We start from the raw sequence: 24,443 nt of genomic DNA on the forward strand, positions 1-24,443 counted from the left end.
TGTTGTTTGTTTGTTTGTTTTTTCTTTATACTATTGCAGGAATGTAGTTTGAAGTAGATGTTAGTGAATTTGTAATCTTTTTTAAGGCCAGCTAGTGTAGCTAGACCTGGATCTGAAATGACACAGATTTGCCCCAATTCCCCTGGGAACTTGTTCCGAGCAAAGCCTTCGAAGAAAGAACTTGTTTCAAATTCAGTCCCAAACAGTTTTTTTTTTTAAATTCATGTAAACTTTCAGAGGACTGGATGGCTTAGGAAACATAGGAGGAGTACATACATACATACATACATGCATACACCCATACATGCATACATGCATACATACATACATACATACATACATACATACATACATACATACATACATACATACATACATACATACATACATACATACATACATACATACATACATACATACATACATACATACATACATACATACATACATACATACATACATACATACATACATACATACATACATACATACATACATACATACATACATACATACATACATACATACATACATACATACATACATACATACATACATACATACATACATACATACATACATACATACATACATACATACATACATACATACATACATACATACATACATACATACATACATACATACATACATACATACATACATACATACATACATACATACATACATACATACATACATACATACATACATACATACATACATACATACATACATACATACATACATACATACATACATACATACATACATACATACATACATACATACATACATACATACATACATACATACATACATACATACATACATACATACATACATACATACATACATACATACATACATACATACATACATACATACATACATACATACATACATACATACATACATACATACATACATACATACATACATACATACATACATACATACATACATACATACATACATACATACATACATACATACATACATACATACATACATACATACATACATACATACATACATACATACATACATACATACATACATACATACATACATACATACATACATACATACATACATACATACATACATACATACATACATACATACATACATACATACATACATACATACATACATACATACATACATACATACATACATACATACATACATACATACATACATACATACATACATACATACATACATACATACATACATACATACATACATACATACATACATACATACATACATACATACATACATACATACATACATACATACATACATACATACATACATACATACATACATACATACATACATACATACATACATACATACATACATACATACATACATACATACATACATACATACATACATACATACATACATACATACATACATACATACATACATACATACATACATACATACATACATACATACATACATACATACATACATACATACATACATACATACATACATACATACATACATACATACATACATACATACATACATACATACATACATACATACATACATACATACATACATACATACATACATACATACATACATACATACATACATACATACATACATACATACATACATACATACATACATACATACATACATACATACATACATACATACATACATACATACATACATACATACATACATACATACATACATACATACATACATACATACATACATACATACATACATACATACATACATACATACATACATACATACATACATACATACATACATACATACATACATACATACATACATACATACATACATACATACATACATACATACATACATACATACATACATACATACATACATACATACATACATACATACGTTTATTGCAACTCCCAAGTTTTGGGTTTTTCAGTTACAAAGCCTACATTAAAATTATTGTAGTATTATAGTAACATTGTATTGGCCTAAAAATATATATATAAGTGAAAACTAAGGCTAGTACAATATAAATACAAAAGGCCAGTACACGTTAAAAACGCTAGTGAACTAAAACAAAAATTAGACAAGAATAGAAGATTGAAATGATTCATCTGTGCGTGACATTTCCACTAAGGAGCACATTCAGTAGGCGGAGCCTAAAGGCGTTTACATTCTCAGCTGCTTTTAAGTCATTTGGGAGGTTATTCCACAATTTGCATCCGCGATACGTGAATGCACGTTGCCCAGAGGACAGACATTCAGTAGGCGGAGCCTAAAGGCGTTTACATTCTCAGCTGCTTTTAAGTCATTTGGGAGGTTATTCCACAATTTGCATCCGCGATACGTGAATGCACGTTGCCCAGAGGACAGACAGCATCGTGGAATGTGGAGCAGATTACATGATCTTACCCTACTATGAATACGAGATCGTGGGCCAAACATGTCAGCCAGATATTCAGGAACTAAATTATTTACACATTTAAATACCATTACAGCATCGTTAAAATAAAGTCTCTCCTTAACAGTGAGCCAATTAAGAGATTTTATGCCTTGGGAGACGTGGTCAAATTTCTTAAAACCTAATACAATACGGGCAGCAAAGTTCTGCACTAGCTGAAGCTTCTTTATATTTCTTTGAGTTGTGTTGGCCCATACAGTTGAATAATAATACATTGTACTAAAAACAAAAGCGTTCATCAAAAGTAAAAGGGTTTCCTGTCCAAGAGGTGTTTAATCCTGCTAATCTGTACTAGTTTAAAAATACAGTTAGAAGTAGCTTTAACAACATGATCGTTATATGTTAAGGACTGGTCGATGTAGACTCCAAGGTCCTTTGCCACAGGGACTGGTGTTATTTCCTTTCCCGAGAGTGAAATTGACGTTGGAGGCAATTTCCTCAGTAGTTGAGGAACACCAACTAGTAAGATTTTAGTTTTAGCTGGGTTTATTAAAAGGGAATTCTGACAGCACCATGGGCAAATTTCTCTCAAATCTTCGTTCAGATAACCAAATACGCGAGCGATGTCAGTTGAGCGAAAGGATAGGTATAGTTTACAGTCATCGACGTAGCACACAGACTTGCAGTGGGCTGGAACGGACAAGAGATCATTTACATAGATGGTAAACAACACAGGCCCCAAGATAGAACCCTGAGCAACTCCGTATTTAAGAGGGAGCGGGTCTGAGATAGCATCCCCAATGCGCACTCGCTGGCTACGACCAGACAGGTAATTATGAAACCACTCTAAGCTCGAAGAGGCAACACCTATGCTCTGTAACTTCTGAAGGAGAAAACCATGTCTGATACTATCAAAATTCATGTAAATTTTCAGAGGACTGAATGGCCTAGGAAACATAGGAGGAGTTGGAGATATATCGTCGTCAGCAGTTCTTCCCGTCGAGCACGGGTCAAATGCATTCAAAACTATTCTTAATTCAGCCTTCAAGCTAAGAATAGGGGCAGCCATTTTGAAACTTACTGCCTCAGGACTATGATTAATTAGAGGAAATTTGGTTTGATCAGCTGAGTTGGTAATGTAAATTGGCCACTGTTAAGAGTTTCTAAAGCTGACGTTGCGAGCGTAGCCCTTCGCCGCTGCTCTAACGAAGGACTAACGCTTGAAACTAACTTAAGCTTCAGAAAGTATTTACGTTGGCCAATTTACACTATAAACTTAGTTGGTAAAAACAAAATTATCTTGTAATACCTCCAACCGACGCAGCGCCATAGTTTCTTCAGAAACTAACCCCCTTTTCGATAACTAAGGGTTGGTCAAACCAGTATATCACAGATTTTTGAGCCAATAAGAGTTTAATTGATCTGACTTGTTTTATGACTTTTCTGCATGAATTTCCGCGCTAGAATTCCCCGTTGATAAAGCTTTGCATAACCACGAATCATTATGATATGACTAAGCGCATTTGTATCCATTGACCGTATATTTCTCAAGTTGAGGGTTCTCTTTATCTAGAGCTGTTGCAAGAAGGGTTACGAAACACAAATGGAATGCGTACAAGACGATGCTAAAAGGTTTTGTGGGTAAGGATACATACCAGTGGTTTGGCCAATGATGAGGGCAATCTTTGAAGATAGGTATACATATCCCCTCGTTTTGATACGTAAAAGCAACAAGAACTTCCTTTGACAATGGGTTTGTCTGATATGCCGTTTAGGTAATAACCTAAACATAGTTCTTTCAAGAAATATGTTTCTGACTTCGTTAAGCAGAACTTTTTATTTAAGTATTTAATATGTCAAGGCCACCATGACTGCACAGAACAGTGCTTTATTGCATCCATAAGGCTACATAGCAATTTGTACTAAATATGATTTTCCATTCGGAAAAGGCACTAGTATGATACACATACACTAGTTTGTGTACTAGATTAGTTCGTTTGCCAATGATTTACAACTAATAAACCACCATCTATTCATCATCACCGTCATCCTCATCATCACCCTCATCCTCATCATCACCATCATCACTATCGTCACCATCATCACTATCGTCACCATCATCCTCATCATCCTCATCATCTTCATCGTCTTCATCATCCTCATCATCTTCATCATCTTCATCGTCCTCTTCATCCTCATCGTTCTCGTCAACGCTATCATCATCAAGATCATCATCGTTACTGTCATCAGCGGCGGCTGAATCATCTTCTTTGGTGTCAGCAGCAGCATCAGTGCTAGCATCCTCTGCAGCAGGCTCAGTCTCGCTCTGAGCTGGATCATTTTCAGCTTCAGATGGTTCAGCTACAGCTGGATCAGTGGCATTGGCACTTTCTGGAACGTAGTTACGAGCCTTATCTTCATGGGTATCTAATAGCGTGACATTTTAGGTATAAGATCCGTAATGCTGTACAAACCATTAAAAAATATTAGAAAAGAAAAACAGCTGGGATATTTTCTCTTCGACTAAGTGTGCCCCATAGGGCACAGCCACATCGCATGTTGAATCTTTTTTTCAAAATTGATTAGGATTGGAGCTAAGTACGAAACCCGCACCATCTTAAAGTTTATACCAGATCGTTCATTTCACTAGCAGATGTATCGCTTACTTACCAGCTGGCATACACTGCACAGTAGCAAAAACGGCAATCAGAGCCAATGCAATCAAGAAGTTCCTCATTCTGTATTTGGTAAATTTCTCGATGAATCTAACAAAGAAACATTATGTCAATATGATGGCGATGGTATGGAACCAAACTGACACTGACAACAAAAAGTTCCTGAATTGTAAAATCAAGGCTCTCTGTTTCAGGCGTTCAGCCGGTAAAATGATGCGTGATAGTAAACAGCATAATGGTAACGGAGGAGCGAAAAAACCAGGGAGGTTGAGTCGGGTCGCGTAACGACTGATTATGATGTTCTTCTAAGAATATTAGTGCCAAAAATACTATGTGCTTAGTGACTGAGCGGAAGGGCCGTACGGGAAAAAACTGGTTCGAGGTCAAGACTTACTCAGTCAAAAGGTATTTGTTAATAGGAGCACTAAATATTAAAATTTTGAAATCGTGTTCGATCTTGTATAAGACGCATTTACATTTAAACCATTGGTGCGCGTTGATTACAAAAAAGATTCCGTAATAAAAACTGTTTATCAAGTTCCTTGAGTCAGAACAAGAGACTGACAATTCATCGAAAACTGTGACTCATTTTTTCATTTCTGTTATATTTTTATATTAAAGTCTGCCACAGGAATTTGCGTTCTCTGCAACAGAACCAAGCGAGCGCAGGCTCAGACGGCTCTCTCCAGACCGGCTCACGTCAGCCCGACCAGCCCTATACTTCTAAAAAATGCAGGATATTTTGCATACATGGTTAAAACCAATATTTGAGGTAATGATACGTGAAGCGTGAAGGAATAAAAAAGAAAAACCTGTACGTGAGCACAGAAGAAGTTTAGTCTCATAAAACTTATCTTTTCAATATAGGAAGCTGAAAGGAGCTAGTATGTTGCCGTTGTGAGGGGTCATGGTGGCTGATAAGGCCTGATATGTGGCCGTTTCACTAAAAAGTGAGGTGGTATCCGGCAAGTTCTTATTTTGTTAGCAATTATTTCACTTTATGTTATTCAATTCCAGCTCATGAGAAATTCAAACAACCAGAAATCATATGAAAGATTGAGTGACAAAATGTCAAAACAAAACGAGAGAAAGATGTTGAAATTTTAACAATTTCAATCTACTGCGGAATTGTTCGCTAGGAACTTATTTTAACCTGTCTTTAATGAAAAAGTACGAAAAGGAAGAAGAAATCTAAATTAACCTCACTTTTAGATTTGTTTTGTTTCGCCTCTTCATAATTTTTACATCGATGACCTCATGATTTATCGGTTAATGTTTAAACCTATGACTTGGGCCGGTAACAATCCCCCTCTCCCTACTTTGTTTCCTTTATTTTGAAAGTTTAACCGATCTTAACTCGGCTACTAGAATGGAAAAAAATATCCGTTTCCTGCGAGAAACTTCATGTTCATTATTTTCTTAACAGTATCTTGAACGTAACGCCGTAATGAGTGATCAAACTGATTAAGTGTTGTTACTGATATAGATGCCGTGACAATTTTTTAAAAATGTTCAGCGATTCAGTATCATGTGGCACAGTGAAGTAGTGAGACACCAAAACAGCGACAGAAAACTTTAGTTAGACAAATGAACCTCTAGTTATGTAACTGTCTTATGTGAAGCTACTACTTGTACTCGCTTTTACCATGAAATAATCCCGACTAACTTGATTATAATATCTACACCACTGAAAGCCATGCCAGAGCCAGAATTAAAGAAATAAAAGACAACTTCATAAACAAATAAGACTAGAATTAAGCAAAGAGAATAATTGTATAGTGTATACACGAAGGTCAATGATTTACCTTCTTCCGCAAAAGTTGCACCTTGCACTTAGTCCTCAACTCTTCGAATGGCGTTGGATCCGCAGACAGATGCCTTTTGTTCCTGTTTATTGTTGAATATGGTGATGTAAGATTAAATGGTCGAATGGCCTTTTTTCTAAAATATATATGGTTATTTTATTCCCTGCTGCTATTAACTGATCTCAAAACAAACATTTTTACGTCACCCTGGAAAAGAAGTCTAATAGTCTGTGCAGCGTAAGTTTCCACTTTTTCAACATGACACAACAAGCTGCACGTCGCTAGAATCGAAGTAAGATTATAAATCGTTTTCAGCTACATTCACCCAGGGTTTGTTAAAGCGCTCTTGAACAGTTTCTCTTCTTTCAATATTTGTTATTTTGTTTCAGTTTTGATAGCAGGTTGAGACAGGCTATAGGAGTTTAAACAAAAGAGGTGGTTAATAACAAGTTTTGATTAAGTGGAAATGGTTCATGTTTGGAAATTTGAACAAACTTTCAACACGTCTTTAGTGTTCCTCAAAAGCTGTCCGTAGTAACTACTCTCTTGTAGTCCACAGGAATTGACAAAATCAATCTCTGCCATAAAAGTCGTGAGAAGTTAAATTTTTAATAAATATCCTCTTTTGATGAGGAGAAATTGTTTAACAAACACGAAAGTGTTTATCAATGCCACCAAATGAATTCATTTATGGTAGCGAATCACTTTTGGCCAACTCTTTATTGCCGTTGCAAAACCAAGATGAGATATGGAAAAAAAGCCAAACACTACTGGTTGTTTGGTGAACCGTCTCGAGGACCAAAACAGCAAATTTTAAACATTGATCAACTCCTGAAGTTCAAGAAACGGCTTAATTAAAACACTTTAAACGAAAATCAGTAACGAAGTAAGTTTCTCTTTAATAGGACTGATTACTCTTGGGCTAGAAAAGCAAACTGACTCCCTGTCATATGTGGGTGAAACTTTACATCTAATGTAGGTTTTCGTTTATTCAGTTATAGGTACTTAGCCTTTCTTTGAAAATAAATCAGCTTTTCAATTGCAATGACCTTCTGATTTCGCACATAACCGACTGAACTCAAGCTAATTAGGGACAGGTTAGAGGAAAGGGTATCGTTATATATCTTTTTGTGTTTGTTACATTTGCATCAGGACGAACAAGCTGTTTCATTTAAAGTTACAATTAGTCATTATTTTCATTCTTCAGGGTTCGTTGATAACAACATAGTTTCAAGAAAAAAAGGGAAATTCAGTGATTGCGTGAATGCGAAACCAGCATTTATGTAGAATAATTCTCGGCAAAGGGTTAGAATCCTCTTTTATCTGTAAGGACGTTTAAGTATTGTCAAATATAGTTAACGATTATCGGAGTTGTTTAAGCAGAGATTGTAGTAGAGACGCTCAAGAAGAATTTTGAACATTCAATGCATGAATTCCAGAGACTTCGTGCCTCCATGAAAATCTGAACAAAGGCCATTGACCATAACAAAAAAGGTGCCGAACACAACAAGAAAGCTTATCAAATCACAAATCATGAAAAAATATTTAATAACTTTTCAGTACTTAAAACATCACACTTCTGTTTCTGTACTGCGCGTCAAACTGAAAATGTGAAATGCACGATGGAATGAAAATCCCTTGGTGGTCCCTGAGCTAATGTCATTATCTAGTAACCCTTTGTGATGTAATGTATTAATGAACTTCCGATACCTTCATGGTAATTATTATTTGTTTCTAGCCATGGCAAACCCTTCAAATAAAATTAACTTATCTTTCTTACGCTGTTTCTTTCTTTAATTAGCCTCATCCTTTGGTGCCAAATAAAAACTTCCAGTGAAGAACCGTTTGGTTCCTTGCATGGAGAACTAAGGACCGATGCACGGACCAGTTGGAAACATAAAGATACCTAAAGGTATATTGTTTACACTGGTCGACATGACAATTTGGGACACCCAGTGAATAGGAAGAAAAGTGTAATCAATAATAATCAATGCCCTTTGATATGAAATATATTTGATGAGTAGATACATGTGCAGGTACAGTTTACAACCAAAAATGAATAACTTTAAATATGTTACCCTTCTACAGTTGACAGTAATACTATCATGCCTGAGTGGCTCGTTTCTTTTGATTCAATGCAAAATATGGTTTCGGAATTATTACATATCTGAAGATATGATCGAGGGTCTCAGTGGGGTTAATCGTTAGCCGTAAACGGCCAAAGATTTTGGCTGTTAGCCGTAAAATTTGACAAATTTTAACCTCTAGTTGTAATAAAAATTACTTTATCATATAAACTACGTTTTTATACAAGGATTTCCAGCCCTGTGAAAAGCCGTAACAACACAAGTGAAAAAATACGATATTTTTTCACGTGTGTTTGATATCGCCAATCAGCTACTGACGCGCCACTTGCCTTTCGCGCCTCTCGATCAGGTTGATGAATGAACGGCAAAGCCTTCACCATTCTCAATCCACAGACGTTTGTCGGAATCTTTTCGGATTATGGCTACTAAAACACCGAAAAATCCGTATCGCTAACAGACAGTGACGTTCAAACTTTCCTAGAGGGGGAAGAAAACCAAAATACGAAAAGAAAAACCGAAGTTACGTATTCAGTGGCCTTGGTAATGGATTTCTCCCGGCTGAGAACGAAAATCAACAACTAGAAGATTTGCCACAGGCCGATTTTGGCCGTGTACCTGAAAGATTTCTTTTGTCGGTACAATTTCAATAACTGAGAATTCGCATATTGAAAATTAGGCCATTGTTTATTTTGTAGTGATTTAACGCACGTTTTCATCTTAGGTGCGCCAACGCACTTTACGATTTTTATTCAGGGATTATCAATCTTTTTTTTTTTTTCATTCATTCATTCATTAACAAAGTTGACTTTGCTAGTCAGTAAAGGGCTTTTGTGTTTATATGATAAACAAAATAATACATGGTTGCTTGTAGATATGAAATTTCGCTCCTCGTGTACAACTCGACATCTCACTCGTGAGCTATCGTGTTAAACACTCGAAGAGAAATTCCATAACTACGCGCGCCCATGTATTATTCTCTATTTAAAAAATTTTGACCTCAATGAGAAAATATTAACCGTAATCCGTAAAACTCATCACCCCATTGAGACCTTTGTGATTTTGCTTTTACAGCCATACTTATATTATTATGATGGCTCGGTCTCAGGCAAATCCTCTGCATCCCGTTACTAATATAGGCAATATGAGGCTGCCATCGCAACACATATTCATCCTTGTGTGATACATCATCGCTCCACAACATCGTACGCCAGGAGATGCTGGATATACAAAACCCGCGCAACAAAGCTGGGTAACTGTATTGTAGGAAGTGGGATAGTGCTCAGCGAGGCAACAGGCTGAGTAAGGTGAGGGTTTGGGAACTACCCGATTTTCGCAGCACAATTGATTCTGTACATCATATGCCATCCTTCCGCAGCAAGCTGAATGATTTCCTACTTTGCGGACAGGAAGACCCTCGCAGCAGAGCTGAGTATTGACATCGTATGCTAGCGAGCCGCAGCAAACTGAGTGTATCCCTGGTTTGAATTGTACATAGCTATCACAGCATATTTGGGTAGCCATATTGTATACGTGACTTCCGCAACAGGCTGATTGGACTCCAACCTTTGGTAATGGCGTATTATCACAACACAATGTGTAATTTGCATCATAAGGATCACTTCCACAGCAGCTTGGTTGCCGGAATCCTATCTTTGAATGTGGGTTAGCGTCGCAGCACATCTGGGTTAATGGATTGTATGACTCGCTACCACAGCACATGAGACGTGCTGTTGTTGTCCTAGGGATTAATGTATCATCACAACACAAGAACATAGCTGTACTGTACATTTGGTTTCCGCATACCCCAAAAAACCTGCGAAATCTTGAAACACCCTTGTTTGGTCCTGTTCATGACAAAGATTAAAGCAATATCAATATACTCAAAATGATTTTTTTATTCCCATATTTGCAATGGTCTTTAATGGTCTTTGTCTAAAACGGGTCCTCATTTGACCTGCAGTTTGCGTAGCGTATTTTGTTAGACCATCACGGCTTATCCATATTTTGTTCCGAGACAATTTTTCCTTTTCTGTCTTTAGGTGTAGCAGCAGCATAGCCCTAGTACCACTTTCAAGGCAACAAATTAAATGAGCCAGCACTGAAATGCACAGCGGGGTCCAGTCCGAAGTTTAAAGGTTTCCCTCTTTTTCGCCCGTTTTGCATTTGAAAGCACGCGATTTTCATTATTTCTCTCTCTCTCTGTCTCCCCTCTCTCCCACTCTCTCTCTCTCTCTCTATGTTTCTGCGTCTCTTTCCTTTTATTTCCGTCTTACTTGCTTTCTTCAAAGAATTTTCTTTACCAAAGATTTTACCTAGAGAGCTCAAGTTAAATACTGACTAAACAAATCAAAGCCTCTTAGCTTAGTGATTTTAATTCTGTTGTGATAAAATGAGTCCCATTAATGAACGGTGAGTTATGCAGTGATCTATTTGCAGAATGATTCACTTTTCTAGCTGGGATTGTAGATTTTATGTTATGTATCTGTTATGTTTGTCAGCACAAACGGGGTCGAGACGAAGACCGAGTTGAATAAAAAGTACACGAGATAAGTACAGCAGCGAAATGATGAAGAAAGGGCAATACGCATGTAGCCTTTTCGCAGACACAAATAAAATTCTTGTTAAAAAGGGAGATCCCACATCAGGAAAATTGTTGTTTGGATCTTTTTGTGAAACTATATTGACACGAATGTTCAAAGTATATCCCCGGATTTACAAAGATGATATATTTGTTGTTTTTCAGTAACTCGAAGATAACTACTTATTCATGTACCTTATTACCTACCAATTCTTTGTTCATTTCTTCCCTGCAAAGCGGAGTCTTTGTTGAAGGAAGCACCGTTGGTGAGAGTTACCAACAGGACTGTACAAAGAGAAGTCGTTATAATGTACCACATCTCTGATGCCGTGCTTTCACCGATAAGCTATTTAGGCTCTTTGATTTGCTCTAGAAGACAGCTGCTTCTAGTTCTTGCCACGCGTGAGGGGCGTTTTTAAACTATCGATACTAACAACAATGTTTTTCAATATATATAATGGCTTGTGACAGTATCAGGAATGTAGTCAACTCAGTTAGCCTTCCGATAAATAACAATTGATATCGTTTTTATTAGTCTTAATCAATGTTGTTTCCAAGGAGCATTTTACAAACTCGGTCAGAGTAAATAAATTAAAAAAAGAGAAAAACTATCAACAAGGGCTGGTAGAATTCAGTTGGTAATTATTTCTTGCTTTTTAGTCTCATGTTTTTTAGACATCCTAAAGATATATCGCTTAAATATTTTTAAAGTCATATTACAATACAAAACATTATACAAAGAAAACAGTATTGGACACATATTTGGTGCAATAGTGTGCAAGTGTAGCAACCTTAAGGTTGACTTCAAGCAGTCAACAATACCCTTATGGACCGTTGGTAGACCGACCTATCTCACAGTTTCAAATTTCTAACTTATAAGTTCTACATAAAAGGAAAAGGCAATTATTCAACTTTACATTTTTCAAATCCACAATAAAGTTTTAAACGCTCAGATCTGTTTCTGTTTTGCCTTTCTTTCTCAAAACTGATCAAACTGTGTGCGTCTCAAAAAAGGACACACAAGCCATACGTGATCCAATACACGCAACAGGTTTCGTTGTGATCCAATTTACAGTTCGTTATCCACGTTGAAGGCCCACTCGATAATCATTTGGAGCAGAATGAACAAAAAACCCTCATTAGGAGCCCTCCGCTTTAGCCAGTGGTAAATGAGAAAGAAAGTAAAATGTAACAAAACTTTCCTTAGGTCATGAGTCATTGTCATTTGCTTGTTCAAATATTGCATTGTTAGTAAATGATTCGCGTGTAGTTCATAACACCGATGACTCCAATATCATTTTTTTTTTCGGCTGAAAAAATATTGGAAAGTATTTTCTAGTTCAACTACTTTAATTTGCCCTCCCTCTTTTTTTTTTTGCTCAAATATTTATGGGTTGATGTCTAAAGCTTTCTAAAATTATCTAAATTTTGTACGACTTGTCCTTATATTTTCCATATTGTACACAAAGAGAAGATTAGAGGATAAGAGCAACAATTCTTCTGTCGTTTGGATGAAAAGACTGAAATTCTTTTAGATGAATAATATTTGTGAATATTGATACTAATAGGTATGGATTTTCCTGCCAGGTATTCTTCGTGGGCACCAAATAGAAACACGCTCTGGGGAAAAAAACTTTGACTAAATTGGTTGGTACTGTGTTTGCTATTTAGTTGAGAGGCCAATGCTCCCAATATCATATATCTTCATTGCGGATCTTTTAGCTAGATATTTCATGCAGGGGCTCAAATATTGACCAAAATGATTATTACATCACCTAATTGCAGCGAAAATTCTTTTCTGAATTCATTAGCTTGATACTTTTTTTTTATAATTCTTCCTGCCCTGACTTTCATTTATCCAAAAACAAACTGTCATACTCTTGTTTTTAAGGTGTTTAGGGTAACCAAAGCCTCTCAAACCTGGTCGCGTTCTCGACGACGCATGTAAGTTGAGAAAAAATACATCTTAAGATTTTGGTAAATGCTAGATCTTAAGTCGCTAACAATTTTATGAGAATAAAGAGAAAGAGTGAAAAGACTTGACCTGTGAACAGCCCCAGCTAATATATGTTAATAAGTCGAGTGAAACCGATATCACTGAGGTGGTTAAGAAATCTCTCATTAAGTTTTGTTGCTTAAAGTGATCTATGGAATAAGTATAATCCAACAACATCTGCTGTAATCGTGTCGTCGAATCTTGATGAGGACTAATAAAATGCAGCGAGTCCGGAAAGTCGTGCCGCTAAGCGGCCATTTCCTTACGGGCTATAGCTCATATTCCAGTATGAAATTCTTGCTTGATTAATTTAATTAAAGATTGACTCAAACAATCAGAGCCAATATACACATTAACATTTGCCGAGGCAGGCGTTGTCGTACAACTTAAAGTGATGCCTAATTATCAGTCCACATAACAAGCGGTGAGCAAGCGGTGCCGAAATGGAGCACACTGATGGTGTCAATCAGCTATAATGTTATGGTGGACATGAATTCTATTCATAAACACTTCCATTTCTTTCTAGAGGGAAACAATCGTATTGGAACTTTCTCCAACCTTCGGTCAAGATAAAAAATCCGGTCTAATCTTATCCTCGCACAATATCTACAGTTCCAACCAAATTTTTGTTGCTTAAAATTTTTTATCTTATTACATCTCAATTTAAATTGTCTAACAACTTGGAATCAATTTCCACCAAATCCCCGAGCTTTAGGTTTCTTGCTGACCTTCTCTCATGCTACAGTTAATGAAAAATAGTCAAACATTTGGATCAAAATTCCATTGAGAGTCCCCACCTTGAATATGTGGAAGACAATTGCAATTGGCCTCTGAGCTAGTTGTTCTATTCCCTGCAGTTACATCGTGTTGGCATTATTACTAACCAGGTCAAAACAGCGCTCTAGAGTTGTTATTCTGTTTGAACTTTATCAATCTGCTGTTGCGTCAAATTGTCTGCGGTGTTCTGCGTATCACGTATCACTTTGCAGTCCTTTTGGTCAATGTTGTGCTGTTTCTACGACTCAAGTTCACTTATGTCCATTGCATCACTCCTCGTTCGCAGTTTATAAGAGAGTAATCAAGTCATGAAACTAACGAGCGAGCTATGGATGAAATTTTGAGCCCTTAATTTTATCGTAAAGAATTAAATTAATTAATTAATTTTACTGGTATAAACGCTTGACACTCAGACTAACAAACCCATGACCCACCCCAAATTACATGAATTAATTATAATCAGTAAGAAGTGCAAGTCCATTCCTATCCCTTATGAATAAATACTATGATAAGTAGATAACTGTATCAATATATTGTGTTTTTCTTAAAAACCTTAAAGCTTGCACTGGATCTATATCTGTAGGTAGAGAACTCCACAATTGTGTGAATGTGATAAGGATACAAGATACATTGAGGGACGGAAATTTTCGAAAATGATTTTGTTGCATAATCTTAAGTATTTTAGTGCAGTCTATCGAAATTCACCACTTTGGGAGGTAAAAACATTATTCCTGGTGAGAATTTAGGAAAAGATCATTTTCGAATCAAAGTAAACAAATTGGCTAAGGAAACTTTGGAAGCGCTCTTCTACGCTTTGACCTTCGAACCAATTGGCCAAACATTCTCGAATTCGGGGCTCACGGAATAAGACCGATTCCCTTGGAAATTGGCAGAGAGTAAGATCAATAGTTGAAGAAAAAAACCGCGCGGCCGAATTTTGATTTTCGAATTCTTTTTGAGATATGACGATGAGTGCAAAGGTCAGCAATAAAAATTGCAAACTCGAACTTGAAAAGCTCATATTTTTGCAAGAATACGTCCATTAATAACCGGCCACACGACTTCTTAGCACATTTTGGCATGCTGATTGACTTCCCAGAGACTATTTGCCGAAACAAGAAAACGCTAGCGCGTATTAAATCGATTGCAGACACATGAGTAGTTTTCTCTTTCTTTTCAATTATCTCTGCATTTCAGAAAAATTAAAAAAACAAGGAAATTCTCGAATTCTGTAGTTTATAAACTGTAAAATGATTAATCGTTTTATATATGGATTAGCTCAAAGCACTTGCTTAATGGTAATTTTTTGTGACCCACCGTAAAATAATATTGTAGCCTTCAAAAAGTTTCACTCCCTTCGTGAATCGTAATGTAATTATTTAACACTCTTCCTCCACCGAAAAAACCTCCCTTTAATTTTCCATATATAAACTGTATTTCCTATACAATTTACGAATCATCCTTTGATGAAATGAGGTTGTGATCTCAACTTTATTCATCGGTGAGAAAGGCCCGAAAAGCTGATCTAATCAACAAAGCCAAAGGAGTACACCCTCTTGCCTGGCCAGTAAATGTGCAAATACACTCTTTTTTTTAGAACATCGTCTAATTTGGGCTTGAGGCTGAACATACTTATTTTTTTGCGATTTGTGCCTGAAAACGTTATTAACATCTTCAAGTTGTGTGGCATAATGCTTCAATACATAAATTAAGTTCGACTTAAGCGTATTGTGCAATAAAGAAACCGCATTGTCAGTGTTAAAAAATATCCCTGAGTATTTGAATTAATTGTCTTGTTAGACCACAGTTTTACATTGGTTTTACCTATATTTACACTTCTCACAAAAAAAATTAGCAAATTAAAGACGTTCTTAACTGACTTTCAGCCTGGGTATGTTCTTAGTATGTTTTCAAAATTTTGGTTTATCTCAGCTTAAACATTCCTTTAAAAAAGGTTCTTATAAACAAAAAAAGAGTGTAACACATTTGGCACTTGCAACTCAGAACTAAACAAGCACACATTGTCACAAAGTTTGAGTTTCAAATGTAGTCTTTAACAATTATTTTGTGCCTCTCACTCTTCCAGTCATCTTAGGCCGCAAACCGAAATATTGGGCTAATACAAGTACATGAAGATCCCGTGATGTAAATGATTTTTAGTTCCACCCAATTAAGCCAACCTCCGCCATTAGAATCATTCCATCGTCAATAACATGTATTTCAAATTTTCCAGAAAGTTTTAAGGCTCATCTCTTGAACTTGTGATAGTCTCCTTTTTCAGAACCTTTCACTTTGCCTTTTGGAGTGCTCAAGCCTCTTTAATGTTTGTTTCCTCAAGAAATTTATCGTTTGAGTGTTGCCTTCCAATCAACATGGAATTTTCAACAGCCTTAGGACTTACTCCAGATAAAGTAGCATAGCTCTTTCCAATATGTTACAATTCGAAATCAAAAGGGGACGAATTATCATTAATCACTTTTAAAGATTCCTGATCAATCAAATATTCTTGATGACATTCTTGTAATGAACAAGAGATCAATTTCCATAGAAGAAGAATGATATCCGATTTCTTAGAGTGCCATCCCAAAACACTAAATGAATAAACTGACGCACTAAGAAAAGTCTCTCTTTCCCAGCTTATTTCGTCAAGGAAACAGTAAAATTAGCGTGCAGAAAAGGATCCACGCTGCACACTCGCTGAGATATGCCCACGGCATACTTTCCTTTGATTAAAAGGAACGAGCGTTTGTTTGTTGAGCTTTCTTGAGGATATTGCGCGTCATGGCTCTCACTGATTTAATTTTTCTTATATCCCATTCGCGAAAGTATCTTCCGTAAAGAACTCTGTGCATGTGATTCGATCTAATAACATGGATACGTATGAAGGCAAATTAAGGTTTGCCTCTAATCATCTGGCTCATGACAGCTTCGAATAAAGCATATAAAGAGTTTATAAACAGTTTATAAGCATATTTATGAAGTCTATAGACTTACCGGCTACTGTTGCAAGCTTTTAACTACCCAAAAGTATTCTAAAAACTCGAGTAGGCGAAGGTTAATCGGATATTTAGAAAAAAAGTAAAAATAGAGTGGGAGACGCGGTGCCTAAACTGTTGACGAGGTGGACTCTTAGTTGTGAGTCTAGGTTCGAGACCTGGCCAGGTCATTTTGTTGTGTTATTGTGGGAGTTACTTAGCTCTTACAATGCATATCGAAGATAAGTACCCCTATTCTAATTATAATAAGCGCCCCTATTCAATAAGCATTATTGAATAGGGGCATTCCAATAAGTTTTGACAATAAAAATGAACGGTAAAACACGACGTTTCGACCAAACTTCGGTTATTTTCAAGTGAATAGTAAGAACGCAATTCCGAATGAAACACACCACCTCAACTACAATAAGCTGGACCTTGTCGATCTTCTTAGAGCGGTTACAAAGGACCAACTTTTATTGTTTAACGGCCATTTATAAGTGAACAAACAGACGGAGTTGCTATGGGCTCCGCCCTTGGTCCTCTATTAGCCAACTTTTTTATGTGCAGCATTGAGGATACTTTGAAACTTGAATCCAAGATGCCCACATACTACAAGAGATATGTGGATGACACACTGACTATCATGCCACACATAACATCAGCAGTCAATTTCCTCGAGATTTTAAACCAGTACCATTCCGGTTTATCATTTAAGTTTACCATGGAGACGAATAGTAATAGCACGCTTCCCTTTTTGGGCACCCAGCTGCTCAACAAACACACACATGTTGAGACTAAGGTGTACGTTAAACCCACAAATACTGGCCTTTTGCTGCATTACAAGAGCCATTTAGACTACCGATACAAACGCGGGTTACTAAAAACTATGCTTGATCGTGCATTTCGGCTTTCATCCAATTGGTGTTACTTCTCTGAAGTATGTGATCGACTGAAATTATTGTTTTCTCGACTGAAATATCCTGACAAACTTGTCAACTCTACTTTTTCACGTTTATCGCCATCAACCTGTTTCCTCACCGACTGTCAGCGATCGAACAAACCCCATTTCTGTTGTCCTACCGTTTAAAGATCAGGCCTCGGCTGATATTGTATGTGTCCAACTCAAAGATTTTAGTCAGAAGATCCACACGACCGTACAGCCTGTCAGCCAGAAGATCGAACAAGATCTCAAGTTACGAGAAGCGAAGCCACCGGTTGTGCCTTGTTTACAAATTTAAATATGACCTGTGCGATACAGGTTATATTGGTTTCACACGCCGCCATCTGCATTAACGTGTTCAAGAACACAGAAACTAGACTTCATTGATTGGCAAACATTTTCGCGACAAGCATTCTTTGGCCTCAAGGGATCTTACGAAGAATTTTAATGTTTTAAAGAAGTGTACGACAAATTTGACTGCCTACTTTAAGAAATGATTTTTATTCAAGAACTAAGACCGCTCTCAATGTGCAGTCGGACTCAACTCGTGCAAAGGTTTTTAATTAGGTTCTAATTTTTATCTTTAATTTGGTTTTTAACTAGCTTCTAATTATTTCTTCTTTTTTTATGTTCTCATTGTCTGGTTACACTTCCAAAAAACTTTTATACTTCTTATACACATATATATACTCATCGTGACATTCTTACTACCCACTTGAAAATGACCGAAGTTTGGTCGAAACGTCGTGTTTTAAAGTTTACTTTTATTCTGAAAAGTTTTACGAAATCGCTACTGATAGGCATTTCAATGAGCGCCCGTAATCATTTTCTGTTTCAGTAACAGCACTAATAGAGTACACATACATTGCGATCAACCGTGGTCCATTTTCCTTTAATTTCTCGCTAAACGCGTCATGACAAAAAAGTGGTCTTCGTCTCAGTTTCTCAGCTATTATGTCGCCGTGAGTGAACCGTTCCTTAAAACAAAAGATCCAGTCAAAAGAAATATCACATTCTTCTTTGTCTCAAAAAAAGAATAAGCACCCTGTTCCTAATAAGCGCCCTCCCTTGAGATACCAAAAGGAAATAAGCGCCCCGGGTGCTAAATCGAATCATGACGATATACCCCATGTGATATTCCCCAATTTTCAAAACTTACGTCTACTTCAATAAAAGTCTTTGCTTAAAATTTGATTTAAGATAACAAAGCGTTTAGCTATTGTTACAGAGAAAAGGACATGTTTGTTTCTTCATAAAGTCGTATTAGAGAACACCAGGAAAGAAAACATCCCACACAGCAAACAGTAAGCTGTTTGTGAACATTTGTTTGCGTATCAAAAAAGGACACACAAACCATACGTGATCCAATACACACAACAGTGTTTTGAACAGTCAGGTTTTGTTGTGATCCAATTTACAATTCGTTACACAAGTTGACGGTCTCTCAATGATAATTTGGAGCTGAGAAAAAAACTCCCTCGATAAGAACCCTCTGTTTTAGCCAATGGCCAACGAGAAGGAAAATTAATTGTAACAAAACTTTCCTTGGGTCATGAGTCTTTGCTTGTTAAAATATTGCTTTGTTAGTAAATGATTCAAGTATAGTTCATAACACCGATGACTCCAATATCAGTTTTTTTCGGCTGAGTTTACAACTGGAATATATTTTCTAATTCGACTTTTTAAATTTGCCCTCCCCCCTTTTTTTTTTACTCAAATATTTATGGGTTGACATCGAACGCTTTCGAAAATTATATGAGTTTTGTACGACTTGTCCTTATATTTTCCATATTGTACACAGAGAGAAGATAAGAGGATGAGAGGAACAATTCTTCAGTCGTTTGAATGAAAAGACTGAAATTCTTTGAAGTTAATAATATTTGTGAATATTGATACTAGTAGGTATGGATTTTCTCGCCAGGTAACCTTTGTGGGCACCAAACAGAAACACACTCTGGAAAAAAACCTTGACTAAATTGCTTGGTACTGTGTTTGCTATTTAGTTTAGTTTTTTGCTATTTAGGCTAATGCTCCCAATATTATATATCGTCATTGCGGATCTTTTAGCTAGATATTTCATGCAGGGGCTCAAATATCAACCAAAATGATTATTACATCACCTCATTGCAGCGAATACTCTTCTCAGAATTCATTAGCTTAGTGATACTTTTTTCTCATAATTCTTCCTGTCCTGACTTTCATTTATCCAAAAACAAACTGTCATACTCTTGTTTTTACGGTGTTTAGGGTAACCAAAGCCTCTCAAACCTGGTCGGGTTCTCCACGGTACTTATAAGTTGAGAAAAAAATACATCTTAAGATTTTGGTAAATGCTAGATATTCAGTCACCAACAATTTTATGAGAATAAAGAGAAAGAGTGAAAAGACTTGATTTGTGAACAGCCCTAGCTAATACATGTTAATAGGTTTAGTGAGATCGATATCACTGAGGTGGTTAAGAAATCTCTCATTAAGTTTTGTTGCTTAAAGTGATCTATGGAATAAGTATAATCCAACAACATCTACTGTAGTCGTGTCGTCGTGTCTTGACGAGGACTAATAAAATGCAGCGAGTCCAGAAAGTCGTGCCGCTAAGCGGCCATTTCCTTACGGGCGATAGCTCATATTCCGTTATAATATTTTTGCTCAATTAATTTCATCAAAAACTGACACAAACAATTAGATCCAATAAGGGGCAGGCGTTGTCGTACAACTTAAAGTGATACCTAATTATCAGTCCACATAGCAAGCGGTGAACAAGCGGTGAGCAAGCGGTGAGCAAGCGAAACGGAACACATCGATGGTGTCAATGAGCCACAATGTTATGATGGACATGAATTCTATTTATAAACACTTTTATTTCTTTCTAGAGGGAAACAATCGTATTGAGCTTTCTCCAACCTTCGGTCAAGATCAAAAATCCGGTCTAATCTTATCCTTGCACAATATCTACAGTTCCAACCAAATTTTTGCTGCTTAAAACTTTTATGTTATTACATCTCTAGGTTTCTGTTTAATAGATCTTTTACATTTTTGTTTTGCGAAGAACCATCAAGCTAACAAAATACAACCAGGGAGACTGCGTGGGTGGAGGAAACAGTTCCGATGGGCTTGAAGATGAATTGAAATCGCCGAATACTTTAATTGACGATCAAGTAGAGGAAACTTTGTCCGCTTCTTTCCGGAAACTAAAGGAGGAAACCGAAGTAAAGAAGCCAGTAGATGAATATGATGGAACATCTAGAGGTAGGCTAGCGATTACAGGCTTCAGGCTCTTTGACATGGAAGTTCTGTGCAATGTGCTTTGGATGTTGAGATGCCATCAATGTGGTGAATTGAATCTTTTGTTTACGGAAGATGAAATTAACAGGAAGAGGTGCGCCTCAAGTCTGTGTTTACTGTGCGAGAATTGAGGCTGGAAACATTTATTTTATACTTCTAAGCAACATGGAAAGAGCTTTGAGGTGACCACACAAATTGTTTATGGGATGCGAACCCTTGGAAAAGGGCATACTGGTGCCAAAACATTTTGCACTTCAATGAACATTCCCCACCCCAGCTCCAAAAAGTTATTCCAAGATTTAAAGCATGATCGCATCTTGTTTGCGGTCTATTGCTAAAGAATGTATGAGAAAAGTAGCTGAGGAAGAAAGAAAACTGAAGGGGTCAAATGATTCTGCTGGTACTGAACCTGTGAACTGTGGTGTGTCTTGGGATGAGACATGGCAGAAAAGATGCTTTTCATCAAAAAATGGCTATGTAGCCGTCATACCTATTGACACAGGAAAGGTGCTTGATGTTGAGGCTCTTAGCCAGGCATGTAAGCAATGTGAGTTACATGAACATTTAGACAAGAACAGTGAAGAATTCCAGAAATGGAGAGCAGACTACATCACATGCAAAACCAATTTTAAAGGCTCTGCTCCTGCCATGGAACCTGAAGGTGTCGACCGTATATTAAAAAGATCTGTGGAACTTCATAACTTGCGGTATACTGAATATTATGGAGATGGTGAAAGTAAAAGTTTTAGCAAGGTGAAAGTTGTATATTTAGCCTCTGGTATTACGGTTGAAAAGAAAAATGCATCGGTCATGTGCAGAAAAGGGTGGGCACAGCACTTCGTAAGTTGAAGCGTGAAAACCCAGGCCTGGGAGGGAGAGGAATGAGAAAAGCCATCCATGCCAGTTTTATGCACTGAGCTTCCAGTGAGTCCCGCCCACTACACGATCATTGCCCTACTAGCAGCACAAGTTGGTGCCGGTATCAGCGAGACATAGCAAACGGTACAATTTTCTGCATACATGGACCTGGACTTCCCTTGCCAGTTATTGCTAAAGTCAAACCTGAGTATGTGAGACTGAGTGAAGACAGCTTGTTGGAAAAGTGCTTGCATGGGAAAACACAAAACCAGGACCAGACATTGAACGGTATGGCATCGCATCCTTACGGAAGTATATATCAGTGGTGAAATTCTTGAGATGGGTCTCTATGATGCTGTTGCATACTTCGATATTGGTATTTCTGCTGTTTGAAGCTATTTGATGCTCTAGGCATTCCTTTAAGAAATTTACGGAAGCTGAGTGCCGGCAACAAGATTAGGCGCCTGTTCACCTGGCACAAAAGAAAGAGCCAAGGCGACATAAAAAGGAAAAGGAAAGTTCCCCGGAGCTCAAAGAAAAAGGAAAGATGACAAAAGGGAGGAGGTAGAGGGTGTGAACTATGCCTTTAGACAGTTTTAGCCATTTGAAACCACATTTTCTTTCTTGTAACTCTTTTTAAATTATATCATGAACTTTTAAAGCCTTTTTTTCCAAATTGAGAATTTTGCACTTTTACCACCGCATAAGCTCGTTTGAAATTCTACTAGTACTCAGATCGATTGGACGACCGTGTCATGTATTACGACACAAATTCTGTGATTGACAAATGGAGCCCCGGACAAAGTGACATGTAATTAGGAGATCATCTACGAGAGATGAAAAGTGAATCAGACGCTAGTGATTACATTACCGAATTCGTGTCTGGTGGTACCAAGAATTATGGGTATGTAACGAAACAAGGGAAGACTTGTTGTAAAGTGCGAAGATTTACTCTAAATTATCGCGAAAGTCAGCGATTGCATTATGACATCATGGAGCAAAATGTGTCGGACGAGATTCAGTGACCCCTGGACGAGAGGCGTACCATACCAATAGTGAATCCATGTTTCTCTGTGCATGAACCAGCAAGTAAAAAAAATCAAGATTGTAAAACGCGTCAAACAGTACGGATTAGCCTTTGACAAGCGAGTCGTCGATAGTGACACTTTTCTTTCTTATCCTGCTGGTTAAATGAAAATGGATGATGAATACATAGAACTCGTTCAGACACCCGTAGATTTGTAACAGAGTAAACTTAAATGTAACGCGAAAGAAAATTACAATTTCAAAGGTATAATATATCGCGCCATGTTTTCCATGAACGACTTCTGACCCGGAAGTTTCTTGGTGGCCTGAACCATATTATCGTCGGCAATCCACTTCTAGTTGTTATCGTGCTGCTTGTCAATTCCATCCAAACTATTTATTCCTGGATCCCCACGACCGAGTCTTTTTTTTCAAATGAGTACCTGATCCCAAATATTGATGTTCCTTTTTGGACAACGAGAAAGGAGGGAATTATATTCCCAGCTTGCTGATCCAGTTTTGAATGTCGTGTTTGCCTCCTTTCTGTGCTCTTTGTCTTTGTCGTTTCTTCTTCTTCTTCTTTTTGGAAGTGGGTCAGTTAGAATTCTTCATATTATTCTTCTACTTTTCTTCGTAAGGGTTTCCCTAGAGCAGCCTCTTCACCTTCTTTCAACCACTCCAATTTTACATCCACCACATTTTCTTCTCCTCTTCTTTTTTACTTTTTTACGTGGCGTTTGAGTAAATTCGCTACGACACCTGTCATGGCAGCATCTTCTTCTTCAGTTGTTAGAATAGCAGGCCTTAAAAATAAAGCCCCCATTTCAAAGAGACCATACAATGCCACCAGTAGTACCAAGCAGGGATTCAAGAGAGGATTGAATAGAGGATTGAAAAGCGAATCGAAACGGCAATCGGCCGAGCGACTCAAAGGATATTTCTATTCGGAATGAATCACATCGGACCTGTGTATTCTAGAAATATGTCTTTAGTACGTGCTGCCATTCTTGAGGATACGATTT

At 37.1% G+C, this 24,443-nt stretch overlaps 3 protein-coding genes, 1 long non-coding RNA gene and 1 pseudogene across 6 annotated transcripts; 2 read left to right on the plus strand and 3 right to left on the minus strand.

The window, feature by feature from the left end:
* Positions 1-4,291: 4,291 nt before the first annotated feature.
* Positions 4,292-7,311, minus strand: LOC113686329 (uncharacterized). 3 transcript variants are annotated; one of them, XM_089180173.1, is made up of 4 exons: positions 7,225-7,311; positions 6,900-6,981; positions 5,090-5,184; positions 4,292-4,810 (listed from the first exon to the last, which is right to left on the minus strand). In XM_089180173.1, the coding sequence occupies exons 3-4, from the start codon at positions 5,154-5,156 to the stop codon at positions 4,449-4,451; spliced, it is 429 nt and encodes a 142-aa protein (XP_089036299.1). In that variant the 5' UTR covers positions 5,157-5,184; positions 6,900-6,981; positions 7,225-7,311; the 3' UTR covers positions 4,292-4,448. The 3 variants fall into 3 exon arrangements, with proteins under 3 accessions (XP_089036299.1, XP_027059743.2, XP_027059750.2); XM_027203942.2 differs by having other exon boundaries at positions 4,292-4,846; XM_027203949.2 differs by lacking the exon at positions 7,225-7,311 and having other exon boundaries at positions 6,900-6,990.
* Positions 7,312-8,430: 1,119 nt separating this feature from the next.
* LOC113686304 (uncharacterized) lies at positions 8,431-11,952 on the minus strand. Its single transcript, XM_027203913.2, has 2 exons — positions 11,772-11,952; positions 8,431-10,830 (listed from the first exon to the last, which is right to left on the minus strand). The coding sequence occupies exons 1-2, from the start codon at positions 11,881-11,883 to the stop codon at positions 10,088-10,090; spliced, it is 855 nt and encodes a 284-aa protein (XP_027059714.2). The 5' UTR covers positions 11,884-11,952; the 3' UTR covers positions 8,431-10,087.
* Positions 11,953-14,666: 2,714 nt separating this feature from the next.
* On the minus strand, positions 14,667-17,473 carry LOC149041268 (uncharacterized). Its single transcript, XR_016179099.1, has 2 exons — positions 17,332-17,473; positions 14,667-17,199 (listed from the first exon to the last, which is right to left on the minus strand). It is a non-coding gene; the product is annotated as an uncharacterized LOC149041268 (long non-coding RNA).
* Positions 17,474-17,695: 222 nt separating this feature from the next.
* On the plus strand, positions 17,696-18,973 carry LOC113685611 (uncharacterized; annotated as a pseudogene).
* Positions 18,974-21,003: 2,030 nt separating this feature from the next.
* On the plus strand, positions 21,004-23,688 carry LOC149041269 (uncharacterized). The gene has a single exon (XM_089213772.1). It carries the CDS (start codon positions 21,844-21,846, stop codon positions 22,384-22,386), a length of 543 nt encoding a protein of 180 aa, XP_089069898.1. The 5' UTR covers positions 21,004-21,843; the 3' UTR covers positions 22,387-23,688.
* The last annotated feature ends 755 nt before the right edge of the window (positions 23,689-24,443 follow it).

Source organism: Pocillopora damicornis, chromosome 8, assembly GCF_964200805.1.
Source record: "Pocillopora damicornis chromosome 8, jaPocDami1.2, whole genome shotgun sequence".
Taxonomy (NCBI): Eukaryota; Metazoa; Cnidaria; class Anthozoa; order Scleractinia; family Pocilloporidae; genus Pocillopora; species Pocillopora damicornis.